This window comes from Phaethon aethereus (genome assembly GCF_964289735.1).
Source record: "Phaethon aethereus genome assembly, chromosome: 6".
Taxonomy (NCBI): Eukaryota; Metazoa; Chordata; class Aves; order Phaethontiformes; family Phaethontidae; genus Phaethon; species Phaethon aethereus.
This window is the reverse complement of record NC_138580.1, coordinates 26,080,619-26,106,099: the sequence shown is the minus strand read 5'-3', so window position 1 is coordinate 26,106,099 and position 25,481 is coordinate 26,080,619. Positions and strand designations below refer to the sequence as shown.

At 37.9% G+C, this 25,481-nt stretch overlaps 1 protein-coding gene across 4 annotated transcripts in view; it reads right to left on the bottom strand.

Moving 5' to 3' along the window:
- OSBPL6 (oxysterol binding protein like 6) overlaps window positions 1-25,481 on the bottom strand; it is a gene marked incomplete at its 5' end in the record, with an annotated part of 51,283 nt that overhangs the window by 23,966 nt on the left and 1,836 nt on the right. For 3 of the 4 annotated variants that reach the window (XM_082001423.1, XM_082001424.1, XM_082001426.1), the window contains 8 exons: window positions 2,518-2,610; window positions 3,530-3,633; window positions 4,080-4,212; window positions 4,745-4,909; window positions 5,029-5,142; window positions 5,860-5,913; window positions 9,184-9,306; window positions 12,372-12,467. In XM_082001423.1, coding sequence (XP_081857549.1) covers window positions 2,518-2,610; window positions 3,530-3,633; window positions 4,080-4,212; window positions 4,745-4,909; window positions 5,029-5,142; window positions 5,860-5,913; window positions 9,184-9,306; window positions 12,372-12,467 — 882 coding nt within the window. The remainder of the gene's footprint in view (window positions 1-2,517; window positions 2,611-3,529; window positions 3,634-4,079; window positions 4,213-4,744; window positions 4,910-5,028; window positions 5,143-5,859; window positions 5,914-9,183; window positions 9,307-12,371; window positions 12,468-25,481) is intronic. The other variant, XM_082001425.1, reaches the window with a different exon arrangement.

The window sequence follows — 25,481 nt, the reverse complement described above, 5'->3', positions numbered from 1 at the left end:
AATATATATTTCTGAGAAACAAAGCAAGCAGCTTTTCTTACAAGAAAAAGTATGTTTTAAGCACGTTATACACCTCACACTCATATTGCAGAATGTGTTAGCATGAATACAACAAAAGCTATCTTATTACCAAAAAACTAGTAACAAGTACAATACAAAATCTGAATGGAAGAATTCTTTCCTTGCATCTTACACAGCAGATGCTGAGATAGTAAAAATTACACCCTTGGTCCCCATCACTCATGAACAAGACACGTATACATAGAGCTCCCTAATTGTTATGCTCCCCAGAAGGATGGCTCTCAACATCCTATCAGAGGGTCTTTTGATGGCAGTTAACGACTGCTCATTCTAAAATAAATAGGTGCAAGCACTTCAAATGGAATTAATAGTGTAACTAGCTTAAAGTTAGTATGTTAGTATTAGCATTATCCCCTAAAACTAATTAGAGGCATGGGGAAAGGAAAAGGATAACAGAAGTTTTCTTAGTACCAAATGTCAATCATTTAATAGCAAACCATGTGTAGGCACCATGAAGAAATGATCACAGATTAGACAGTGATTCTCAGTAGTGGATGCCCTGATAAACAGTTATAAAGCATTAGAGCAGTCTTGAAAAAATGACCTATAAGGAAAGCCAATGAAGCTAGAAGGAGTGGCTAACAGAAAACCAAAATGGGACTGTAAGCTTAAAAAGCACCTAGTCATGGGAGGAAATCCACGTTTCAGTGGAAGGGCAACATGAGCAAATTAGGAATAAGACAAAAGGAGTCAGAGTGAGGCCATCTTCCACAGATCACAGCTTTAGACCATTCATGGGACAGGACAGCCCTTGGAAGAATAAACAATGTGTTGAGCCCATCAGACTAGGGAAGACAGTGGAGCAGCCAAAAAGGAGTCTTCACCTTCCATATAATTTAGAATAATTTCATTGTTTCTGTTTCACTGCCAATTAATTTATAAATCAGTCATCAATAACTTAATGCTTTCGTCTAACAAAATAAGCTTTACATTTCCAGCATTAATCTTGACAGGAGTTAATGCTGACCCAGGTTAGGCAAAGTTCATTATCGACCCAGAAGTGACAGACACATGTAGAGCAGCATTATGCACACAAACTCTCCCAGGGAAACCTGCAAACTAACCATATTTGAGAATTTCAGGAGCTGAGGCACAACTCCTTCCAAGCCACAAACAGCAGTTTGAGAGTCAGGTTCCAAAATCACAGAAGCCCATACCACTGTCACTTTGGCAAAGTGCAGGCAACACAGGAACAGCTCATAATTCATCATGACCCACTCTAGATAATCATACATTGACTGCTTTCATAATTTTTTCAAAATTTTTGTGGAGCGAAATTTCTGAGACCACTGAGGCATGAAAGAAGAACATGCGGTGTTGAGACTATCTCTTCACAGGCACCAAGTACTTGCATCCATTTTCCTGGTATGTTTGTTTGCCTATGTTATTCAGCACCCCATAGACACAGTGATCCTTCAAACATAGGTAATAGGACATGACATCAATCATCAAAATTCCTTTTTTAATCCTAACAAGCTTCATTGTTCAACCTATTGTAATTTATCTGGTATAACAGGTAGAAAGAAAAATCACCTACAACAGCTGCAATGAGAAAGCTGATGTAACTACAATTTCTTCTTTCCTTAAGATTATTAATCTTAAACGAGTCACAGTTGTGCCTCTAGGGGACATATTAAAGGCTTTCAAAGTTTGCATGAACTTCAAGGAATTTAAATGGATCAAAAGTTGCTGACATTTATTTATTCTGTAGCAGACAGCACAGTGGTGATTGTTAGCTCTTGAAGTCAGTTTAATATAGTCTTCATTATCAGTTGCCCAATTATAAAAAAAGATTAGGTTTTGGATTAGGCCTCAAAACACACAACTACTTCTGACAAAACACGGTAAGACATGGTGGATCTAGCAGTAATACAAGCATATAACGCTTATTTCTATGCTTTTACTTCCCAGCTCTAAGGCAGGACGGGATAAATTCTTTCTTCACATAACCTATTCTTTGGTTTATTCAGTTTGTTTCCATAGTAGCCTTCTGCATAAGAGAAGGCTTGTAAGAATACTTCTCATCGGTAACTTTCCTAGTATAGGTATTGACAAAGACAACTGGTGTGTTTAGTATTTCAGTCATGTTTTCTGCTTTTAGCTTGATGTCACCTGTTAAACTGCCCTTGGCAAGTTTGAGATAGAACATCAATATTTCCATGTGCTGCATGCATATTGCCTTTTTTGCACCTTAATTGACTAATATTCAGATCCCACTCCTTTCCCTAGATGGCAATGTTTTCATATGAATGAAAGTAAAAACAATACTTTTCTCACTATCTTCTCTAGGTTTTAAACAACAAACTCAGATTTAATTTACTTCATTAGGAACATAGGAGACAGTACCTTACTTCTTATTTTCATCTAATATATCATTTCATGCTTAAAAGTTAATCTAAAAGTACAGTGAAAAGTAAAACATTGTGCATTCAGTACCTGAAGTTGAATTTTTGCATCTTTGCTGACACTTTTTGTTCTCCATCGTCTTGTGACCCGCTTGTCTTTCTTTGAAATATCTACACAGTTAGCCTATATTACACAAATAGTTAAAAGCGACAAAGTACTATTAAGTTGACACAAGCAACACAGACAGTAGAGCAAGTTAGTAAAGAATTCTAGCATTAGACATCTACAAATTAGAAAGTAAGAAGAAGAATGCCACTGCTGGGGCCCGCAACTTCAGTAGTGACCAGCTTAGCTATTCATACACTTCTACAAACACATGGTATATCTAGCTCATTTAGCAAAACTAATGGTACACTTTCTTCATGAGCACATGATATTTAGGACCAGATCTTGAAATCCTCATGGATTTCTATTCTGGTACTACTCAGAGAAATGTAGAGTTCACCTCTTCCTGAAATCAACGATAAGTCTTGTTATGTCATTGGAACTAGACTTCCCAATGCACCAACAACACTGGGAGATTTGTGTACTCAAGGGGACTAAGTGAAAAAGGAAAAAAGTATTTAGGATTTAGGATCTGCTGTTGCTTTCTTGTGGTCAAGAGGAAAACTCACCCTGAACTGGGAAATGGTCCAACTCTTGGGACCTTTGTACTGTGCCCTCTTTCTAGAGCATGCAACTTCATCTTTGAGGGTCTTTGGGTCTCCACTCCTTAAAAACTTAAAATGATATCTTAGCACAACAAAAATTCCTTAAATACAATTTCAATGTACACATGTATTTCTATTGTAACAGTTCTCAGTTTTGCTTTGCAAATGACTTAATAATTTGATTTGTCCTATTTAACTAAATAAGTCTTAAATATTTGTCTACATATGAAACATTATTACACATTATTAAAACAAACATACAAGACAAACCTTTCATTCAAGAGTTACTGTGATTTTGGAAAACCATTCTGAGTTAACAAACAACATCTCTGTATTTCCCTTAACAGAAAGAACAAATTGTTTCACTGTGATTTATGTTCAAGCATATTTACCTGCATGTCTGTGAAATTTGGTGCTGACTGAGTTCTCTGTAGTATTTCTAAATTTTGAAGAAGTTTACTGAGTTCCACAAGGTTTGACTGACAATGAGCAAGATCTAACGGATATAAAACAAAAATACATTAGATGCTTCAGTTCGGACTTTTTTTTTTTGCCATGATGTCTATCGTTGGCACTTTATTGCATTATAAAAGTCAAATATCCAAATCTTCAGTAGTAAGGCCATCTAAGTAAAAGCTTTATTTTTAGAGATGTTGAGCACTTGTTATTTCCATAGGAGTCAGCAGCAAGTCTGGACCACAAAAGTTGATCATATTTTAACAATGATATCCATTAAGATAATACAGATTATTAAGATAAATTTCAAAAGCAACATCTGAGAACATGCAGAGAGGGAAGTTCACACCACAGGCATCTAATTACCTGAAGAGCTACTTCATGTGCACGTAAAGATGCAACTTAACCACGTTATTGACTGTTTCTTATTTTGTATCAACAAGAAGTTTCACTGAAAGAACAAGGCATGAAAAGGTAAAGACTAACCTTCTGCACATCTGTCCATCTCTTCAGAGTCCTGCAACCAGGCTGCTACTTTACTCTGACCAGTAGTGCAGGTGGCAGGAAGGCTGTTACTACAAGGTATAGGAGACTGCCAGGGGAAGCTATTTTGTTGCACCTAAGGCATAATAAAATGCTTAAATTCACTGTTGCTACGTTGGACAGTCAGTGTAATCACCATACTACTTCAGAATAAGAAAAGAAAATAGGCATTGTGATATCAGTGACATCTGTGATTTGACTATATAGGTCCCCCAAGATGCAGATTTTTCTGAAGAGCATGTTGGAGAACCAAACCAAGAACCTCATAAGCAAACTGTGTTTGCTAACCACCAGTTAGAAAAGCTGTTGTTTAAGAGGAAAAACATTATCAAACAGTAAAGAGACAGATTTATCCCTGATGACAAAGGCAAGTGCAAATTGTTTTAGGGATGGTGAATTCTTTGCAAGATCTCTACAGCAGCTCATTAACAAAGGCTGCAGTAAGACTAAATTAGACAGTATCTCAGCTGCACACACTCACAGCTTTTTGCTGGCCACTGGTTCCCACAGTGAAAACTCCTCTCTATTGGCATTAGCAGCAGAGCCTACTGAAACACCCATGAGCAAGCCCAGCAGGCATGAGTTTTCAACAAAAGAACACTACATACCTTTCCATCTGACACATTAGCAGCTGGTGAAGACTCTGTAGTAGAGGCTGAAGGGAATATATGAAAGCTAGCATCTCTCGGAGATCTCACAATCTCATTCTGACGGTAGAGCCGGTGGTGGCGTAATTTTGAAACCCATGCATCAAATGAATCCTGGGACTTCACCTGGAAACAAATTCGCTATTAAGAAAGCATTCAAAATACTACTTTTATGCACATCTTTTACAGTTTTAGTTACTTCCACTGTGCATGAAAAGAGAATAAGTATTTGCACCACTTTTTACCTTCAAATGATAGATGTGTTCTTCTGTGTCCAGGTCTATTCTACGAGCCTTCTTTTTTATAGACATAACTGATAAACCAACATCAATGCTTCCATGGACTTTGCCTTTCTGTATCTAAAATCAAAAAGCAGGGTAAGAAATGGGTAGTATCGTGCAATTTTCCACTATATTTAACAGAAAAATATCTAGTGCTAAAATGGTTTCCCATTTTATGAACGTTTTAATATAAAGACATATTAAAAAATAAAACCAATAGTCAGACTAACCACTTACTATATTTATAGACAGAAATGTATTTCACAAGAAATGCTTGGTGCAAAGCCAACTCCAAAGTTAAGGTGTGTTTCTTCACACCAGTACACAGCTACAGGTAAGTGAGAAGCAGAGAAAATTAGACAGTACTCGGCTCCCTGATGCTACCACTTGATAGTTATTGGTATCAGATCTAACTGATTTAATGCTCCCCTTTATATCTCTTGAGTACATTGTAATCACTTCTCTGTCCTATCCACGTAGCTCAGAATAATCAGCTCTGACTGACATAAAAATTCAAAAAGAAAAACACATGGTCAAGCTAATCTCTCAAGCACCTTCATTAAATAAGCTAAGTAATGTACTTTTATTTCCATAGAAGTAAGAAAAGGCAGAGTTCTTGAGGACAGAACTCAACCAAAACCTTACATGCTTTCCATATACAGATCTCTCTTTGAATCCACCAACAATTTTCACGTGTGCACTGTCATAAATATGACTAGAGTGAGTACGAGATTTAATCACCCTGTCAGGCCAAATTCCAGTACAAATTTTAAATTGGTCATCAACTTTACTTACATCAACTGGTGACTTTGAATATTTCAATATGCCATTATCCAGGACAAAAAACCTCTGAAAGAAAAAAAAAAAGAAAAAATAATTCTTTCTTAAGGAGCAGACGCAATTTAAACTGTGTACAATAATTCATCTACAAAAGAAAAGGATTACTCTGTAGCAATTAAGGATTGTTTGTGGGTTGGAAAGCGAGGATAAATACAGTATTGAATAATTTTCTTGCTTGTTTTTTGACAACAATTATCTTCTAAGCAAGAAAAACTAGATTCCTTTTTCAACATTATCTTCTAGGTTTAACTTAACAAACCTTGACAATGAAGGGCATTTTTTTCAGTTTTCCAGCCAATTCAATAAACTCTATAAGAAAGACACTGTAGGCCGAAAGAGTTATGTCTGTCTTCTTCATTTTCTTCATGTTTTTCTTCCCACAGAAGCTGTTGACATTTCAAATTAACAACTACATTCCCTACCCAGAAACCAAAAAGTTTTCCCTAGTCCAAGATATACATCCCAAAAGGAAGACCCAGACATGGATGTTCTTGTGGTCTCCTTGATCTCCAGCTGGGAAAAAAATGCAGGCTGTGAGATACTGCTCTACCATCCAAATGTAATCTAGCTAATACAGGTTTTAGTACAAGTGTAAATAATACAACATTCCCAGCACCATACCCAGGTCATGGGAGGGCTTATGTTTTCGGTGCTAGTCATTGATATGATGTGAGCCACTATATCTTCATTGACATACTTACCAGGGCTAGGCTAACTTGATGATGCCTATCTGTGCCATTGCTACACCTTTATTTTGCTGAGTGGCTCTTACTTACAGCAGAGAATAGTATCTCCTATTCACAATGTGTTTCTCCTGCAATTAAAGTTGCCCTAGCTTCTGTGTACCAGACCACTCAAGCTGCATTGCAAAAAAGTTAGCATAGTCTTTGGCACACAGCATAAAGATACAGCCTAGCCGGAAACCTACACTTGAAATGAGATTCACTAATTTATGTTTACCACCACTAACTTTCAAAAGATGCTAATTAACAAAAACTAATTCATGTTTTTAGAGTCTAACCTAAAGCACTAATCTATATTAAAAATCTCGAACACAGCAAAATATTATTTTAGACTCTCTAAGCTGTCTGACATGGAAGGCAAGGACAATGTTTTTCATGGTGTGAACCTGTTAAATCAACACTATGAGCAGGGTCAGTAGTTAGATGGTAGAAAATATCTCCTGAAGACGGTTCTGGAAATTATGTCAGTCACACAACAGATGGTACCAATATCTCATGCAGGGCAAGAAAACAGTGCTTTCCTGGAGATGTAACTTCTTGAATAAGATGTCAAAATAACAGGAGGGGGTTTGGTTGTGTTAATGGACTTTGCAAGAACATGATAATTAATTTCATATCGTTCTGCCGCTCTGAGTTCCACACACAAAAGAAAATGACCTTTCTTCATATTTCATTCCAAAGTATACTGCACTTCGGAGAATGATAAGCTACTCTCCAAGTTGTATACATTATATGTGGTATGCTACTGAATTACATTCAGATCTGTCAGAATATGACATGCAACGTTCAATAGACAGAGGATGCTACGGCTTTGCTAGCAGAACACTAAAACAGCACATGCTACAATGACTGTCTCTGGAATTCCTCACTGGGCTCTCAGCACAAAGTATTGTTACAGAAACTGCAGGATATCGAGGCAGCAGTTGGAAAAAAAATAAACTTATTACCCAATCCACAGTTTTGAAACGTAAGTTCAGCATAGATACTTAGATGAAATGTAAGGCAAAGTAGACGGGGATGCTGAACTATGAAGCTCTTAATCACATGAAAAACTATTTACACAGGTAACTGCTCTGAAGTTAGCATGAAAAACAGATCATCAGTACTGATCTCCTTTATAGAACTGTGAAAGTTGGACTCCTCTTGCTCACCTATAAAATTCCTTACCAAAACAGACACTGTCCAAGAAACAAGACATTAACATAAAATATTTTAAAGAAGTGGAAGCAAGAGGTTATTCCATGTGTTCTTATACATCTGATTAATTGTTTTGTGGTTTTTTGGGGGGGTGGTGTGGTTTGTTGGGGGTTTGTTTGTTTGGGGGATTTTTTGTGTGCTTGTTTGTGGGTCTTCTTTTAAATAAACTCTCCTTTTGTGTTCTTTCAGGGTTTCAGGTATGTCAGTTTGAAACCCTTTAATCCCCCCAGATTAAATTCAAGTAGTGCATATGTATTTGGTTGCTGAAACTACAAACTCTAGTTAAGTAAAACAAAACCAAGAAATCTGAGGTAGACAGGCATGCACAAAAAAGGCTGGCAGGCATATGTAAGTTTGTATGACATTCAGAAAAAACAGAAATCAGAAAAAAGTGTAATTTATACCAGTATGGACTGCATTTGGATGCAGATCTGAGTAAGTCCCACCGTGTTTAACAACAAAACAAACATAACGCTTTCCCAGAAAAAATGCCATGTGTAACAAAAGGTTTCACTATCCTTTGCAGTCAAATGCATTCTGTCCTAGAAAATTATCGTGCTTCAAGTACACTCAGCTACAAAGATGTGTGAAAGTCAATACCACACATCTTGTTGCTAAAAAAGGGGAAAAGATGTAATCATCATGGTATAAAATACAGACAAAAGGTTTATGAACACAAGGTTTAAGGCTAACAAAAGGTAGAATTATTCATAGAGAAATGCCTCAAATTAACTAAATACAAACAGGAGATTTGGGGTTGAGTTTTGGGGTGTTTTGGTTTGTTTTTTTAAATTGAGACATCTAATGGCAAAAGTGCATAGTCCCATTACATGCATACACAGAAGACTGCAATCAAGAAGACAAACAAAATTCAGGGACAAAGCTGAGCAAACATGCCCAGTCAGCACACCTGAAGGGGAATGCTCTCCTGTATGAACACCCCGGGTCCATGCAAAAACCCCTCAGCTCCCCTCTGCTATCATGAAGTCCTGTGTACTTTAATGTAAACTCAATGCAATCTTACAGTACATGGTTCTATTTTGTAATAATATATTGGAAAGAACAAAAGGGATATTGATTAAATCTCTTAAAACCATAATGCAGCATCTGCTGCATTATTTACAACTTCCACCTGGATTTTGAATACAATATTAGGCAGCAGGCACTGCAATTTGGAAGCCATGAGCTGTGTGTGCAAACTAATTCTTTACACAACTTGAAGAAAAAGTCATACACCAAAATCCTTGGCATTTATTTGACACCCTAATTTCCTCTAGACAACAAATCCCAACCCATAAAAAGCGGTAATAATCTTTTGACTGTTTTATGAGACATTTACCTTGTGCCAACCTTTTAAAGGCCATTTTCTCTTTTTCAGCATGAAACCTTCGTGTTTGTCTGGCTTCTGGACATTGGTCTGGCCTATTTTCAGACCCTCTATGATTTCCCAGCTGTCAGGTTCCTGGTGAAAAAGTATGAAGACACATTGATTAATTAACTGTGCACACACATGATGAAAAATTGCACTTATATGTAGCAAGACATAAGTCATTCTCCTGTGCAAGACAAAGAGTGAAGGAAGGCTAGGCTTTTAAATGAGCCTATTTAGGTACCGAACTACATGGTCACTGTATTATGTCTGGCTGTACCTCATATAAAACTACTGAATATGAATGGTTTTGGAAGTCTAACCTTTACCAGGTAACTAAAAAGAAGTTGAAGCTTTTTAAAAAGTCTGACATTAACTGAATGACAATCTGAGGATGGTTAACATTCTGTTCACAAGAAGGACTGCATCCCAATGAAATAAATACTGCATCTCAATGAAATAAATACACCCAAATACATGAAAACTGGATCAAATTGTGGCTGAACTACATATAAGAAAGATCAGGGCTGTCACTGGAGGTAACGGTGTGAAAGTGCAGGTGGCTCTGTCCACCTGTTAAGTTTATCCAGAAGGCGCCCCACAAATTAGCACTGCACTATAAGAACCGCAAGGACTGAAAAGATTTTGCACGTGGGGTATGGGCAGAATCTGCATGTTAAAAATGTGCCTTTACTCAGAATATTCCTCTGTATAAAATGACAGGATCATGAGATTAGATGAGGAAGAAACCATACTGTAGAGGCATATATTAACAGTTCCCTTTGTGGTGTTCCCTGATCGTTAAAAATTGTAAATTTTATCATCTTTAAAGTACAAGCTACATTGACTCTGGATACTCTAATTTATCTTTAAAAATCAGAAAAACAGGCAGAAGAGGTTGGTTTGTTGTTGGTTTTGAGCGTAGCCAGCTCTTGTCTCCAAAGGTTTTTTATGACAGTTTCACAAACTAACTGCGTCTTTAGAAATTTGCAAAAGGGAATTTTTTTTCCTGCATTCAATTTCACTGCTTTAAGAGAAATTTATAGGAAAGCTAACTAATTTTCTCCCTAGAGAAAAAAATAGGAACTGTATCATTTCAGATACAATCAGCTGTATGCCCTTCAGGGAGCCAATTAAAGAGTATTTCTTGTACATACCGCTTCTTATGCATGACCACTTGTACAACTCAAGCCAGGCTTATCATGTACCATAGTGAAATGCTAAAGAACAATATTTTTAAAGAGAAAAAAAGGAATCATGCCTTTATTTCTGTCCTCTTGCTACTGCTGTAATCAACAAAATTCTCTATCAATTTAAAAATCTCCTTATTGCCTGCTCATTAAGGCTATTTCACTAATTGTATCCTACAAAGTTGCAAACTTGCATTTTCTCAGCTGATCTGTCACAACTCCCAGCAATGTTATGAAAAGTTATGGAGACAGAAAGGAGGTCATACCGCATCAAACATTTAAAGGGAAAAAAAAATTTGTCTCCTCATTTCCAACAAAATTGTTCAAAGCCAAGCACCGTTAGTCTTTTGTAACATCTCCAAGTAAGTTACACAGCCGTGATAACTTTAACATTACCATTATGAAAATAAGATTTCAAAAGTAACAGCAAATTTCAAATCTAAAATTTTCAATAAGGTCTTGTTATTTTGAGAAGGGTGAAAAGCTCTATCACAAGTAATACATACTGCAGTAAATTTTAATAGAAATAGTTTTGTTTTTCCTGCATAACTATAAACTGGAACTATCCCAGTACCTGTAAATGCCATGCTCAAAACCCACCTTTTTTACTTCCTGTGTTTTGCTTGGATATTCTATTTCCACTACTGTGAAGGGAAGCACATATGCATTATTTTTTCCCTACAGAGAAGCACTTGGCACTTGAGGGGGGCAAGTTAAACTATGAGTCCTCTGGGGCAAGCAGAGAATCTCTCTCCACAACTCTGCCAACTGATTCTTCATCATATTGATTTCTCCTTTAGAAGATCAGCTGCAGGCATAAGTCTTTTATCTACTAGATAACATCACTATTGATTACTTCTCAACTAGAAATCACACAATCACATATAGCTATTAATTTAAACAAAAGGCTTGATACAGAAGGACAAACCAAACAATTATTCAGTGCAATGTGGATACCCGTCTCCTGCTGCACCAGTGCTACAAACTGTCCTTAAAACCATCCTAACAATCCTAACTGTGCCTCATTCCACAGGTTTGGCATGATGAGATATACCCAGTACAAGGGACACTATGCAAGAGCAGCCAGAAACGGGAAAAACAGACTGAAAGTGATATGCTTGAAAGGTCTTCATGCAATGCCAATTCAGAAGTACAGCATTAGCACTTTAGGACTTCTGCAATTCTGTAATGGGTTTGTGTGGCAAGGTTTTGGTAGCAGGAGTGCTACAGGGGTGGTTTCTGTGAGAGGACATTTAATTTCAGATTTTTTCCCCACCAAATATTCCACCACAGCATCCTCACCTTTTCAGTAACAATCTTATTTTTTAATAAGAAGTATCTTAAAATGAATCCTTCTTTATGTGGAATTAGAATTATTTGGAATCAGTTAGTCCAAAACTGAGAAATTAAGCCAGGAAGAAGTTAACTGCAAAGCAACACACACAAGGCTGCACCTTTCAGGAACTGGTGGTGTTACCTCTACAGTTCTATCCCTTTCTCCGCTTCAGGAAAGAAGTTCTCAGCAAGAGATTTTAAATTTCAACCTTTAAGAAACCACCCACAAGGAATGTCATTAGGACATATTTTTTAAATTAATATCATTATTGATTAGCAGTACTTTTGGACTTGGATATGATTTGCTCTACCTTAATAAGATGTTAGGACTGGATCATTTCTGAAAGTTCCTTCTAGCCCCATACTCTGAGATTGTTCCTGGAGGTCATCCATGGGCAAAAAAAAACCAGACCACCACCACCATCCAAATTCTTAATTTTGTTAATATAACATCCACTAAAGATAACTGGCCCCTGTGGCACCTCAGCTGGGGAATAGGAAGCTCCAGGGCAGACTCACAATATACTTAATGGTAGAATCATACAAAACAATATCCCAAAGCTGTCAGTGAAACTACTTTGTAACTACAGAGGGAAACACATCACCCAGGTTACAGCCCATGCTTTTGATTACCTTGGATAGAGAGATAGAGTCACTTTCAAGGAACTGTTTGCTTAAAGAAGGGTCTGTGCTCCCCGAAGAAGCCTTCCGCTCCAAAATATGAACACTCTTTAAAAAAAAAAAAAAAAGTAATTAAAGATAGCAACTTATTATGTATTTTTAAAAGTAATATTGAATTATAAGTAATGAATGACCAATCATTACACTGCTTATATAAAATATCAGCATCATGGTTCAAAACATACCAAGTACTACCCATGCCTGACATAACTGCACAAATACATTGTCTTCTCAGGCAATACACCTCTCTTTCCTTCCTCTCTTTCTTTTTTTTATTGTTGTTTTTTAAAGTATTTACTCTGTTCAGCCTAGAAATGACTGGGAACTAAAAGAAGCCAGGAAAGACAAGTAATGCAGTTCTTACCTACAGAGATGCAAAATGCTCCTAGCCAGACCTATTATGTTTTCTGGTAAGATACAAGACACTGAGTACATATATCGTGCGGTCAGCACTGTCCTACATTCACTTCTGAAGCAAACCATTGCACATGAGATATTACTGACTCTCACATACTCATTATCACACCTTAACATTTTGTTATTGGCTTCTCAAATGAGGCGAAGTAACTCATTACATGGTTCACAAGATCAGCTACTGGGTCTCAGCTGATGGGCTTGCTGGTAAACATTTATGGAACACAATGATTTTAAACCATTACAGCTGGGTTTACACATATATGACAATACTATCAAATTTTATATCTTCAAAGCATGGTACAAAAATGATATACATAATATCACAACTAGTCCTGAAAAAACTGCTATTCTTAAAAGACATCTAAAAATGTCTTCCCACTTTCCAGAAACGTTTCACCATACTTTGTAAAAGAAAAAGCATTTTTGCTACAGGAGGAAATAACCACATTCTGCCTATTTAGATTTACATTTTGCTATCTGGTGAAATTTTGCTACAACTCATAATATTATTTGGTAAGAATTCTACCACAACATGTCAATAGTATCTCTTCGGCATGAAATAAAGCTATTTCATTTCCAGGACATGTGGTACAATGACAAGCTTGCTATTGCAATTATCCTCTGAGAAGGGTGTTTTCCTCAACTGAAAACAACAATTAAATTTTGTTCACAATTAAGCTTCTTTACATTCACCTTAAGAAGAGATTACACAGGTAGAAGTGACAGCAGAAACAATCAGGGAATATAAAAATACATACAAACAGCAGAGTAAGTATTATTGTTTATAGAGATAACTGAGTACATAAGGACCATAACCAAACCAAATGAAAATAAACACAGATATTCATATAAATGCATACGTAACACAGTCCACATCTTGCTGCAGAGCAACACATCTTCATTGCTCTCTTTCAATTTCCAACTGTGAATGAGAATAGGAAAATATGGGGATTGTCTCTATTGTCACCGGAGATTAATAAGCATCCCTGCCACCATGCAACAATAATCAGCATTTATTTTCAATTACTTTTAATTTAATTTTACAGTAAAGAACATGGAAAAGCAGCAGTATTACATTACCTGCCACATTCTCCAGGGCCAACCAGCAAAAGCTTTGTCACCTATGCTTTGAAATCTTTACCAATGAAAGGCCAATCTTATTACTTAGCCCAATGTCTATTACTAGCCAGATGAGAAAAACATTTGTATTTACATAGTGCAAGTTCCTGCATTACATGTCAAGTAATTTAATATGCTTGTTTGAGCTGGGCACCACCAAGTTACTAATGGTAAACTATGATAAAGTTTTCTCACTGAATAGTTGAAATGCTACTTATGCACACAGTATCACATTTAAACAATATAAAAGAAAGCCTAAATCTGTTCCTCCAAGCAAGATTAAAATGTCACTTGATTAGCATAATCAGGATGATTTCCAACTGTCTTGCCAGTTTTGTTTGGCAGGCAGGAATCCCTCCATCTTGAGATGGAGCAATGCCCAACACAGATGTTCTGAAGGTCTCATATGTAGCAGCCAGTGCAGTTTGGTGTTACGTAACTGCAATTTCATTTTGTACAATATTTTGAGTGGAGTAACCCAACAGCCCTTGGCTTGCCAGATTTCCAGTGACATTTTCAATTCAATCACATGATTTTAAGGCAAGAGGGTTTGGGACACTTTTTTAAAATTTTTTTACCCAGCCCTCAGTCATTACAGTTCCACTTCAGTTGAGAAATACATTATTAGCTAACAGCACTTTAATGAATGCTGACTTATTCAACTATTTGTTTGGAAATAGGAAAATGAACACTTTTAAAATAAAATTGCCACCTTTACATTCCTTACTTAAAGTGTTGTCTTCTTGTCTGTAAATGTCTGCTTTCCAATTCTTTTCTGTCATGACCACCATTACAATGACACACAATAATTTCTTTAAATTTGTTACATGCCTCTACCAAAATATTAAGAGATATTACTTGTGCAAAACATTTTCCATTAATGCATGTTATTTTTCTGCAAAATTACAGCTAGAAATAACACAATTATTCAACATTTTGAAAAGCAGCTATTTTTATAATGCATGAGTTCAGTTATTTAGCGTCAGAGAAATAAAAATTATTTAGATCTTGAAGTTATTATCAAGGGTTTTTTTGTTTCAACAACAAAAATAGAGTTGGTAAAGAAAGAAGTTTAAAAAAGCTGACGAGAAAAAAGAGGCAGATCAATACAGCTCTGGGTTTTCTTTATATGAACAGAAAATGAATAATCCATTAATCTAGGTGTATCATCAGCCTGGTACTCTCACTCCTGTCATTCCAAGAATACAGACAGACAAAATCAACCTCTGCACTGCTCTGTTCCAGACTCCCCTCATGCCTCAGGCTCTTGGAAATTAATTCAATGAGATGACAAGCTTAACTGAAATTGCTCTGTAGTCCCATTGCTAAATCTTAGTCCTAACTACAATCCTTCCTTCAGCTTTGAGATTATTTACAACATACATTATATACATGAGCACACATTTGCCCCAAAATGCCCCTAACAAGTCCACAGATGGGGAACACAAATGCTGATTCTACCCTGCATTTTTTTCATGTTGCTTCCCAAAGACACATGAGGGAGAAGGAAGCTGATGAAAAGAAAAGACATTCAACTGTTTTCAAAGGGATGGCAAGGAAAGAAAAGAGCTATTGGGTACGTAGAGATAGGAAATGCAGTGAAGGACAAGTCTGGCACTCATGCCTCCCTTTCTGCTTCACTGCTTAATTACTTAATGGAATTTAATTATATTTAATGCAATGAGTTCTATCTAACTGATAATTTATTCATTTTCAAGAAAAAGACAAGCTGGTGAGGAATTTATCACTCACATTGGACTCAGACTCTCTTTACTTCAGAAATGTGCACGACGTGTGGCTAACAGTTAATTAATGAAAAAGAATTTGTGGTTCATTTTGTTTGCTTACAGCATTCAGCAGTCTTCAACACCCATAACCATGGGCCCTAGATATATATTGGTTTACAACAGTAATTTAAAACAGAGCTCTTCTCTCTGGCTTGTTTGTGTTGGTTTTCAATCCAAAGGACTAACTAATGCATCTTTTATTATCTGCTATTCATTGGCATTCTTTTTGCAACCTAGCTACCCCCGCCCAGACCTGTGTTCTTATTTGAATTCTGTTTAGTATGAAGTGCAATGCTTAATCACCTTCTCTCAACTAAAAACATAGTATTCTCCAGTTATCTGAAATACAGCAGCAGTAATAAGGCAGATACAGATTTGCCTGCAGACATGGCAGTTTTTACTGTTTTTTAAATAGAGCTGTGATATATGCTGAGTTAATCTGCAATATTATTTGCAAATGGAATAACCTTGAAATTTGCTTTTATCTTAGGCCACTTCTTAGTCAGCTCTGGCCTTCCCTCTGTTGATGTTGGAATGAAGACAGAGACTTGAATATCACTGTGAAAGAAGGGTGAGTACAAAGCAAAACAACCATGTCTCCATCAGTGTATTTTTCCTTTCTTTTTTCTAGCACCTTTTTTTTTTCCTTTATATAAAGCGATCATAGTCCTATTGTCATCCTCAGTCTCTCCTACTGACACAGCTCCATAGCTGTTTTCAACAGTCTGGGCTATCAAACAGACACAGGAACTTAACAATACTTTATGAATAGCACACGTAGTTAATTATTTTTTTTTCTTATAGCACATGCTCATCTTGTACAGAAAAGTGCTTAAAGCAACATTTTCTCTCTGTAACCTTTTACTAAGAGACAAGCACATCTAAGCAGCAGTTCTGTAGAATAACAATATACAGGTATGTATGTCTCTATTTCTTTACTGGGATAGGCAGAAGAAATACTTCTTGTGTTACAGAAATGTCAAGGATTTGTTAGCTCAGGAGTTCTCTGTCAGCCCTTTCTGGAGCTTCAGCATTGTATTGTATGTAGCACTTCACATCAATGCTTTTAGGCTCTGGAAGCAAAGCAGCCTTTGCTTTTCAGGGTACTTTTTGGCAGACTCTGAAAAGAAATAAGCTCTTGCTCCTCTGAAGAGCTTCTTGGAGGGTAGTATTAGCAGAACTGGATAAAGCAGAAAAGAGCTATCATTGTAACAGCAATCTTTGCCAGAGCGATAGTTTGGAATGACTACCAAGATGCAGTCTGAGTCTTTAATGACAATCTTCACCTTTGACACTTTAGATCTTGACATGCTTATCTCAAAATAGAGCAAACAGATGAATTGACAACATCTGACAGAGAGAATTCAAATGTTTGCTAATGATACAAAGCTTTTGTTATGACTACTGAATAACCACAATTAAAAGGATTGACATTTTGCTAAATAGTCTCAGGCTAGCAATTCATTTTATTAGTGCGGATGTAGTTAAAAAAAAAAAAAAAGGAGGGAAAATAAAATTACATACACAAAAGAAAACCATTCCTTGATATGTTAATTTGTTCATTAATGAAAGCATTCTAGACATGTTGAATGGCCTTCTTTAGAAAATATATGCAGTTTTTACTTTAATAAGTGGTTGCAAGGGAGTCTAAGTTAACACAAGTCATAGGCCAAAAAGTTGGACACTCACCTAAAAAAGTGCCTAAGTTCAAGAAAAGAAAGCCCTTTCTTCCTGGGGCTCTCTTTCACATCCTTGTATAAGCTACCCACTTAGACTTTTTCAATATCTTTTAAACTTTAATATGGCAGTACAAAAATATAGGAGCTTGGAAAGAAGGGGGTTTGAAAAATTTTTAATAAAAAAATTTTTTTTTACATGTACTCTTATTCTACTGGCGGGGAGGGGGAGTTTGGATGTAACAGCTCCATTTTCAATTCCAGGAAAACGTATTTAATAAAATCAGAACAAGAGAGATGTCAGAACAGCAAATAGCTTTACTAAGGCACACATTTATTCTGCTGTGCTGGAGTTAATTTTCTTCACAGTAACTGGTAGGGGGGAAATGTTTTGTATTTGTGCTAAAAACAGTGTGGATAATACAGGGATGTTTTCATTACTGCTGAGCAGTGCTTACACAGAGTCAAGGCCTTCTCTGCTTCTCACACCATCCCACCAGCGAGTAGGCTGGGGGTGCACAAAAAGTTGGGAGGAGACACAGCTGGGACAGCTGACCCCACTGACCAAAGGGATATTCCATAGCATATGACATCATGCTCAGTCATATAAAGCTGTGGGAAAAGGAAGGAAGGGGAGGATGTTTGGAGTTAGGGCATTTGTCTTCCCAAGTAACCATTACGTGTGATGGAGCCCTGCTTCCCTGGAGATGGCTGAATAACCTGCCTGCCGATGGGAAGTGACAAATTAATTCCTTGTTTTGCTTTGCTTGCACGTGTGGCTTTTGCTTTCCTTATTAAAAACTGTCTTAAACACAACCCGCGAGTTTTCTCACTTTTACCCTTCCAATCCTCTCCCCCATCCCACCTTGGGGGAGTGAGCGAGTGACTGTGTGGGGCTTAGTTGCCAGGTGGGGTTAAACAACAACATCTAATACATTGGTATGTCTTGAACGTGAATAATCCCAATCATGCCTGAGTGTCTTGAAAACAGAAGCCTTCATCACCCTCTCTCTGCTTTTCACTTTTGTGTCTTTTCTCTCTACTGAGGAAATGAAAAGAAAATCATGCTGCTTTTTCTTCCCCCTGCCTTTGTTTCCATGAAATCCTAAATGGCACTTTAGAAGTGGTGCACTTCTTCCCTCTGAATTCATGTGTGCGTGTACACATTCCTCACTGACCCCAGAGAGCCCATTTTGGATTGAATTGCAGTTAGAAAATAAGTGCATATTATGATAATATCAATCAATGTTTAAGGACACTTGAATTGCATGAATATTCTTTTTTTTTAAATGTACAAGCCAACCTTTTAGTTCATATTCTCAAGGAAAGTGAGACATGCTCATGTAGGTATGAACATGCATGCATGGTAGCAGGGAAAAAATGAGACAGGAGGAATACAAGAGTGATCACATTCTGAAAACACCACTTCAAATTATCTGTCATAATTTGCATGGGTAATTAAGCTTTTATGTGAGCAATTTTCCTTTTTTTTTTTAATAGAAGATAGCCACATACACCATTTCTAATCGAACTGACACAGTTTTAAAAAGATAAATCTCTCTTCATAGCACATATCTGAACTTCAGCATTCTCCATGCAGTCTGTAAAGCACTCCTAGAGGTAAGATAACTCAGACAGCAATGTTTAAGAAGCTCAGAAAACATGTACATGTGGCCCCGTGGGACACCTTGGCATGCACACTATCACTGTCAAACCAAAACAAGTCTCCTGCACATCCTTTTTTGTCCTCACAAGTCTTTTCTTGTGCTGGCTTGCCTTATAGACCAGGCTATCTATCGCTCCTTGACTGCTCCAGCCCATTTTATTTCTTCAACAGCTTTAAAGCCAAGTCTTTCTTAGAAAGAGGCAGCATCTCCCTCTATTAATCTCCAGGATGATACTCTGGGAGACCTTGTCTCCAAACCACTATAGATAATACCAAGGGCAGGGGCACTCATGATCCAAATATCTATTGATTGGAGAGGGCCCATCCACCGCATATGCACGCAGACATACTTCTTCTGGTTGCCATGTACCTATTGTGTAAATTCTAGGCAGAAGTACAGGCACAAGATGAGGGACACATGTTGCGTGGCTGCAGGCTGGCTTCACAACACACAGACAGCGAGCCTGATGCATCCAGCCTAAACTGGGCTCCTGGGTGTGTGTTGCTGCCAGTGTGTGCCAGCAGCCCTGCCCCCAAGGTTTCCCAGTGCTGGAGCAGGAATGCCTCATACCTTCAATGCACCTATCAGCACTGGTGCTCAAGGGAGCCTGCCTCACCCCTGAGGTCAATCTGCACCAGTTCCCTCCAAGTCTTACTTACATGGGTTCCTACTTCGTCCGCAGACAAATCCATAGTCCAGCGAGCTTCGCTCTGAAAGTCCTTACCTTCTTCTGAAGGTCTGATTGTGTCACATGTAGATGTTCACTCATTAAGTAGTTCACTGGTATCCACTTGAGTGAAAAAAAAGGAATCTAACAGGCCTGAGATTTATGATTTCATTTAAGACAAGTGCTATGGCATTGAACTTCATGTAACATTCACATGGGTGTCCTACAGCTTCATATGTTACTCTATTCTTTCAGACATTTTTTCAGATATTGAAGACCCACTACCTCCTGAACCCAAGAAACATTTTCAGACTCTATACAAGAGTTTTTCTGAAAATTCTACATCTTTAAGAGTAGCAGGAGCTAACCAATTTAAAGAATAATTGCATGATTTTGTTAACAATTTTGCCACTTCATTCTTTGGCTCCCTCAGAACATTTGCTTGCTCCAGTGAATTGTTGCCTTTAAAGTACTTATTTAACACATCCTGCTCTAATGCTGCTTGAACTGTATTATGTGAAAAGAGTTAATCAGGAAAGAGAGCAAAAGAGAATTACATCACTGTAATAACAGTACTTGGTATTTAGTAGCATCTTCCGTTTGAAACTCTCCAAGAGATTAATAATTATTATTGAAATAATTCTCACAAACTACTGAGAAGTAAAAATGCTCTTAAGTCTATGCTTCCCTACAGAGCAAAGCTAGGAACAAGGCTCCATGTTCCCAGGTCTGTTCCTTAACTACCAGATAACTGTCCATCCTTGCCTTCCTTTCTTTTAAAGTCACAGAGAGACAGAAACAAGTGCCGTTTACAGGTAACCACCAAGAATTTTTTCCCAGATGTCACATCAAGCTGTCAGCAGTGAGCAAGCATGTAGGTTGCTACTCAATTTAAGCATAAAAAAGAGATATAAATGTCCTCAGATTCTTCTTCCACATGGAATATATTACATTATATTATATTGCAATCTTGTATGAGCAACACTGTCTAAGGCACACTGGACAGATAGGCAGGCATAGTAAAAATTAGAATAAATTATATTGTCATTGTTTATGAGGCAGAAATCTATAATGAAGTCACAAAAGCATCCTTGAGACTGTGTCACAGACCGTAACTGGTCATAAACAAAGAGAAAGTTGAGTTTGAGGTATCTCAATGTATTAAAACAAAAAAATTAAACTTCATGAGCATGAACACTCCCTCCTATCCCTTCATGAACTCTCACACATCTAATTGTTCTGAGTCTCCCAGAAAAAGCACTAAAAATGCTAAATTAAATAGGACAATGAGAAGGGAGAGACTCTTCCAGAGGACTTTAATTTCCAGCAGGCAAGACAGATCTGTGTATATGATGGACCTTACCCTGCCAACCGAGCCTACCAAGGGAAAAGCACTTGTGGCTGAAATCCCAGAGCCGCTGCCACCACAGCTGCTCCTGCCATGACCTTTCCCATTGTCACTGCTCTGCTACTTCCCACTGAGCTGCCAGAAAAGGTGTAGCAGCAACAGGAGCCAAAGCAATAGCAACAGCAAGCCTCTCGTTTTAAGCCCCAGCATCTTGCATTAAGTAGCTTCAGTCTCAAATACTATGCTGCTTTTTCTGTGGGACAGATAAAATGTGAATCTGCTATTCCTTTGAATAACCACACAAAAAGACCTTCTTAAATATCATGCAGTTAGAATGAAAGATAGTTTGTGACTTTTTTTTCACCCTTCTACACATCAACCAGCTCTCCCAGATACTCACGATCACAAAAGAACACCTCTCCTCTTGCCTGCCTTCTTTCTACTTCGCCCTTACTTTTCCAGCCAGTTGCTGTTCTCCCTACAAACCAGTCCTTGCTTCTTAGTTTCGTATCCTAGATCCTCACCAAGCATTTGGCCCACGCAGTTCTCTCTCCTCTACTTATTTCTTTCACCTATTCACTTCCTGACCAAGAGTCTCACTCTTAATCAAATACCTTTTGCTTTCTACACCGCACAGCTGAGCACTCCACTCCTGGCACTTTTCCCTCTTTTCCCTCCTGCACCATCCACTTGCTGTGGCATGCAGATTGCCTATCTGAACTCAGCTTCGTGGGTTGGGGCAATCCCAAGTATAAATACAAGCTGGGCAGAGTGTGGATTGAGAGCAGCCCTGAGGAGAAGGACTTGGGGGTGTTGGCTGAGATCAATATGACTTAGCAATGTGTGCATGTAGCCCAGAAAGCCAACTGTATTCTGGGCTGCATCAAAAGAAGTGTGACCAACAGGTCAAGGGTGCTCGTCTACTCTGCTCTCGTGGGCCTGCACCTAGAGCACTGCATCCAGCTCTGAAGGACATGGATCTTTGGAGCGAGTCCAGAGGGCAGCAACAAAGATGATCAGAGGGCTGGAGCACCTCTCCTATGAAGACAGGGTGAGAGAATTGTGATTGCTCACCCGGGAGAAGGGTGACCTTATAGAAGCCTGCCAGTACCTGAAGGGGGCCTACAAGAAAGCTGGAGATGGACTTTTTACAAGGGCATGTAATGACAGAACAAGGAGTAACGGCTTTAAACTGAAAAAGAGTAAATTTAGATTACATGTAAGGAAGAAAATCTTCACTATAAGGGTGGTGAGGCACTGGAACAGGTTGCCCAGAGAAGTTGTGATTGCCCCATCCCTGGAAGTGTTGAAGGTCAGGCTGGATGGGGCTTTGAGCAACCTGGTCTAGTGGAAGGTGTCCTTGCCCATGGCAGGGGGGTTGGAACTAGATGATCTTTATGGTCCCTTCCAACCCCAACCATTCTATGATTCTATGATGATTCACAGAACCTGATGGTCCCTGCAGTACATCTACAAAAAATTTGCAGTTCATTATCTCCTGGGAAAAACCTAATGGTGGTTTTCTTAGCCAAAAGACTTCCCTTCATAGTTCTGCCTTTACTCTTCTTAATGTTAGCTGAAAGCATGAAACTAGATCTGACATAGAACCCATTATATTTTCCTATTACGCACATCTATTCTCATTATGCTTTATCATTAGTTGATCAACGAGACAACAGACAAGTCACCTCTCTCTGCTCCCAGTCCATGTCTGTCTCATCTAATCAGTACTTTTACGTTAGTGACTGCCTTTTATTATGTGCTTAAAACAGTGCATAGCACTGAGGCCTAGATTTCTACTGCATCCCTATATCCAAATAACAATTATTGGTCCTTTTTTTCAGGTCAGATTGAACTACTGCAATAACTTTTTAATAGTCTTCCAGTTACTCTATAAACTAAGGTTTGCTTAAGGTTGCCACAGACAAATGACTCAATCCTTCCATCGTCATTAAAGCCTTTATATCTACAAAATGGTGATATTTGCCTTAGGAAATACTGCTTTCAGGAGAGTACTTTCACAATTAAAATATAGTTGTTATAAAAAGCTAACCAGGCATTTTCCAGCACAGACCTCTAGGCCAGACCAGAGCCTTGACTTTGGAATTGCACTCTGCTCCTAAATTTCAAGGCCAGGTAAACATCTTCAGCCTAAACTCAGCCTTTTCTGCATGACTTGAGTACAGCCCTTCTCTTGTTGGTCAATATTGCCCTTACAGAAAGAAAAAAAAAACAAAAAAACCACTTCAAAATATGAAAAGCAGATGATTGCTGCTCTGGAAAATCTTTTTTCTTTCCTTCAAAACCCCTGTTTCTTTCACTCTTTACATATAGCTGAAAGACAGTAACTTGAAATATGAAAGCTCTCCTAGCACAAAGGGGATCACACAAGGCTAAATGCAATAGAACTAAAAGCATTTCTCCTTTTGTGTTTGCTGTGTGGGAAAAGAACCAATGATTTGTTAAAACAGGAACCTGACAAAGAGAAACAAAGAGAGAGAGAACAGCTGATCATCCCTCCTCCTTAAAAGACAAAAAAGAAAACTGAGACACTAGAAGATAAATACTCGCATTTAAAATAGCAGACATTGCTAAATTCACTTCACATCATGTATTAGCTACCCTTTAGATGGTGGTCAGAAAACTCAAGAATCTCTCCTTTATTCACAGTTTCATTATTATTACTCTCCGTCTGTATCACTCCCTCTGTTTAATAGCCTTGGGTCAGGCCTCAATTTACCAAACCGCACATTGTTAACCCTATAATGTATTTACTTCTTTCTGCCTCCTCAGCATTGTATTACTACCCATGCATTGCAGAGAATATATAACGTATTGTAGTCTGCAGTATGACTTGCATACTTAGTCAATAAATAAAATATGAAATATTTATAAAGAACTTACAGCCATCAAACCGAGTGCACAACATATGCTTTTATCATATTCAGCTGTACCTTCTAAAAACAGCATTAGTTTTCCTCTTTTTTGCTGTGCAACAGAATATGGATAGCCTTCTCAGAGTTTCACAAGGGATGAAAAACAAGAATCTCCCTTTCCAGCATGGCCCACAAAAAGGCTGTCAGAATTGCAGTTTTTATGCTTACATTCATATGGGGACACTCAGGTTTTTTTAGGGAGATCCCCTGACAGTGGAAGTGACAGGCGTTCTATGCTTTGCAGCAGCTCCACAGTAGGAAAAACTGCTGCTGCTCCACTCTAAAGTACTCCTTATCAAGGACACCACAACTGCCCTGCCATCCTGCTCAGCTCAGGGATTAAACAGAACAGGTTGGTCCTGGGCCTTCTTCTATCTAATAGTCCAGATTAACCACAATTTTAACAAAAATGAATTATGCTAAAGTTCCTACGACGATGAAAATCTGAACCCTGTTTTTTGGTTATTGCTGGCTTCAGTAATCTATTCATTTATCAATTACTTAGTCATGGAGCCTGTAAATTGGCAATGTCAAAGCTTTTGCTGACTGCTAATTCTCTTAGGTGATGTATATTGCACAAATAAAAAAGCTACATTAAAATGCCAGCATTATATACAGCACAACATTTTCCACTCTCCCTGAAATGATTTATCATAGTCATGTTCACACTCATTCAGCCTCCTGCACCATAATTTATTGGGAAACTGTTCCATAATTGCTGGTATGACTTTGACAAGAATTATATGATGAGAAGATTTCAGTCATTAACTATCTAGAAATATCAAGTGTTATCCTCATGTATGACAATGAAAGCTATATTGACACTTCATCCAGTCATATCGTTTCCCATATCCATACATATTACCCATTTAGGAAGGGTGCTTTTCTCCCAGCTGCTGTGAAGAGTCTAAGGAGGCAGCAAGAAAGAATTTTCAACCCTTTTCAAAGTAAAACCCAGCACCCCCGAACCAAAATCCCCCACCCCCTAGCGATCATTGTTGCTTGAGGGAAAGTTTATGAAAACCAAAACATATACAAATAATGCCACAAGCAAGGGAAGAAATTTGAAATACAATTGTTATAGCAGATGGTACGATGAAGCTGGAAGCTGGTTGATTTACTGTGTCTACATGCACAAAGGGAACAGTCGTTTTACTTCCCTGGATATCGTACCACTGCACCTCTAGCTGTATTGCACGCTGTAGCTCAGCTTCACTGCAGAAGAAATTGCCCATCCATTCATTCTCTCGGCTATTTCTGTGCCTTTAACACTGAAAGCACTAGGGCAAAAAAACAAATGCCTAGCAGTAGCTTTTCCAGTCCACATTTACATGCCTAAATATACTTGCTAAGCATCATCAGACATTATTGGATCCAAGAAAGCTCTGGATGCATGACACCATCAACCTCTTCAGCACTATTTTAAAATTATGCTTCACATTTCA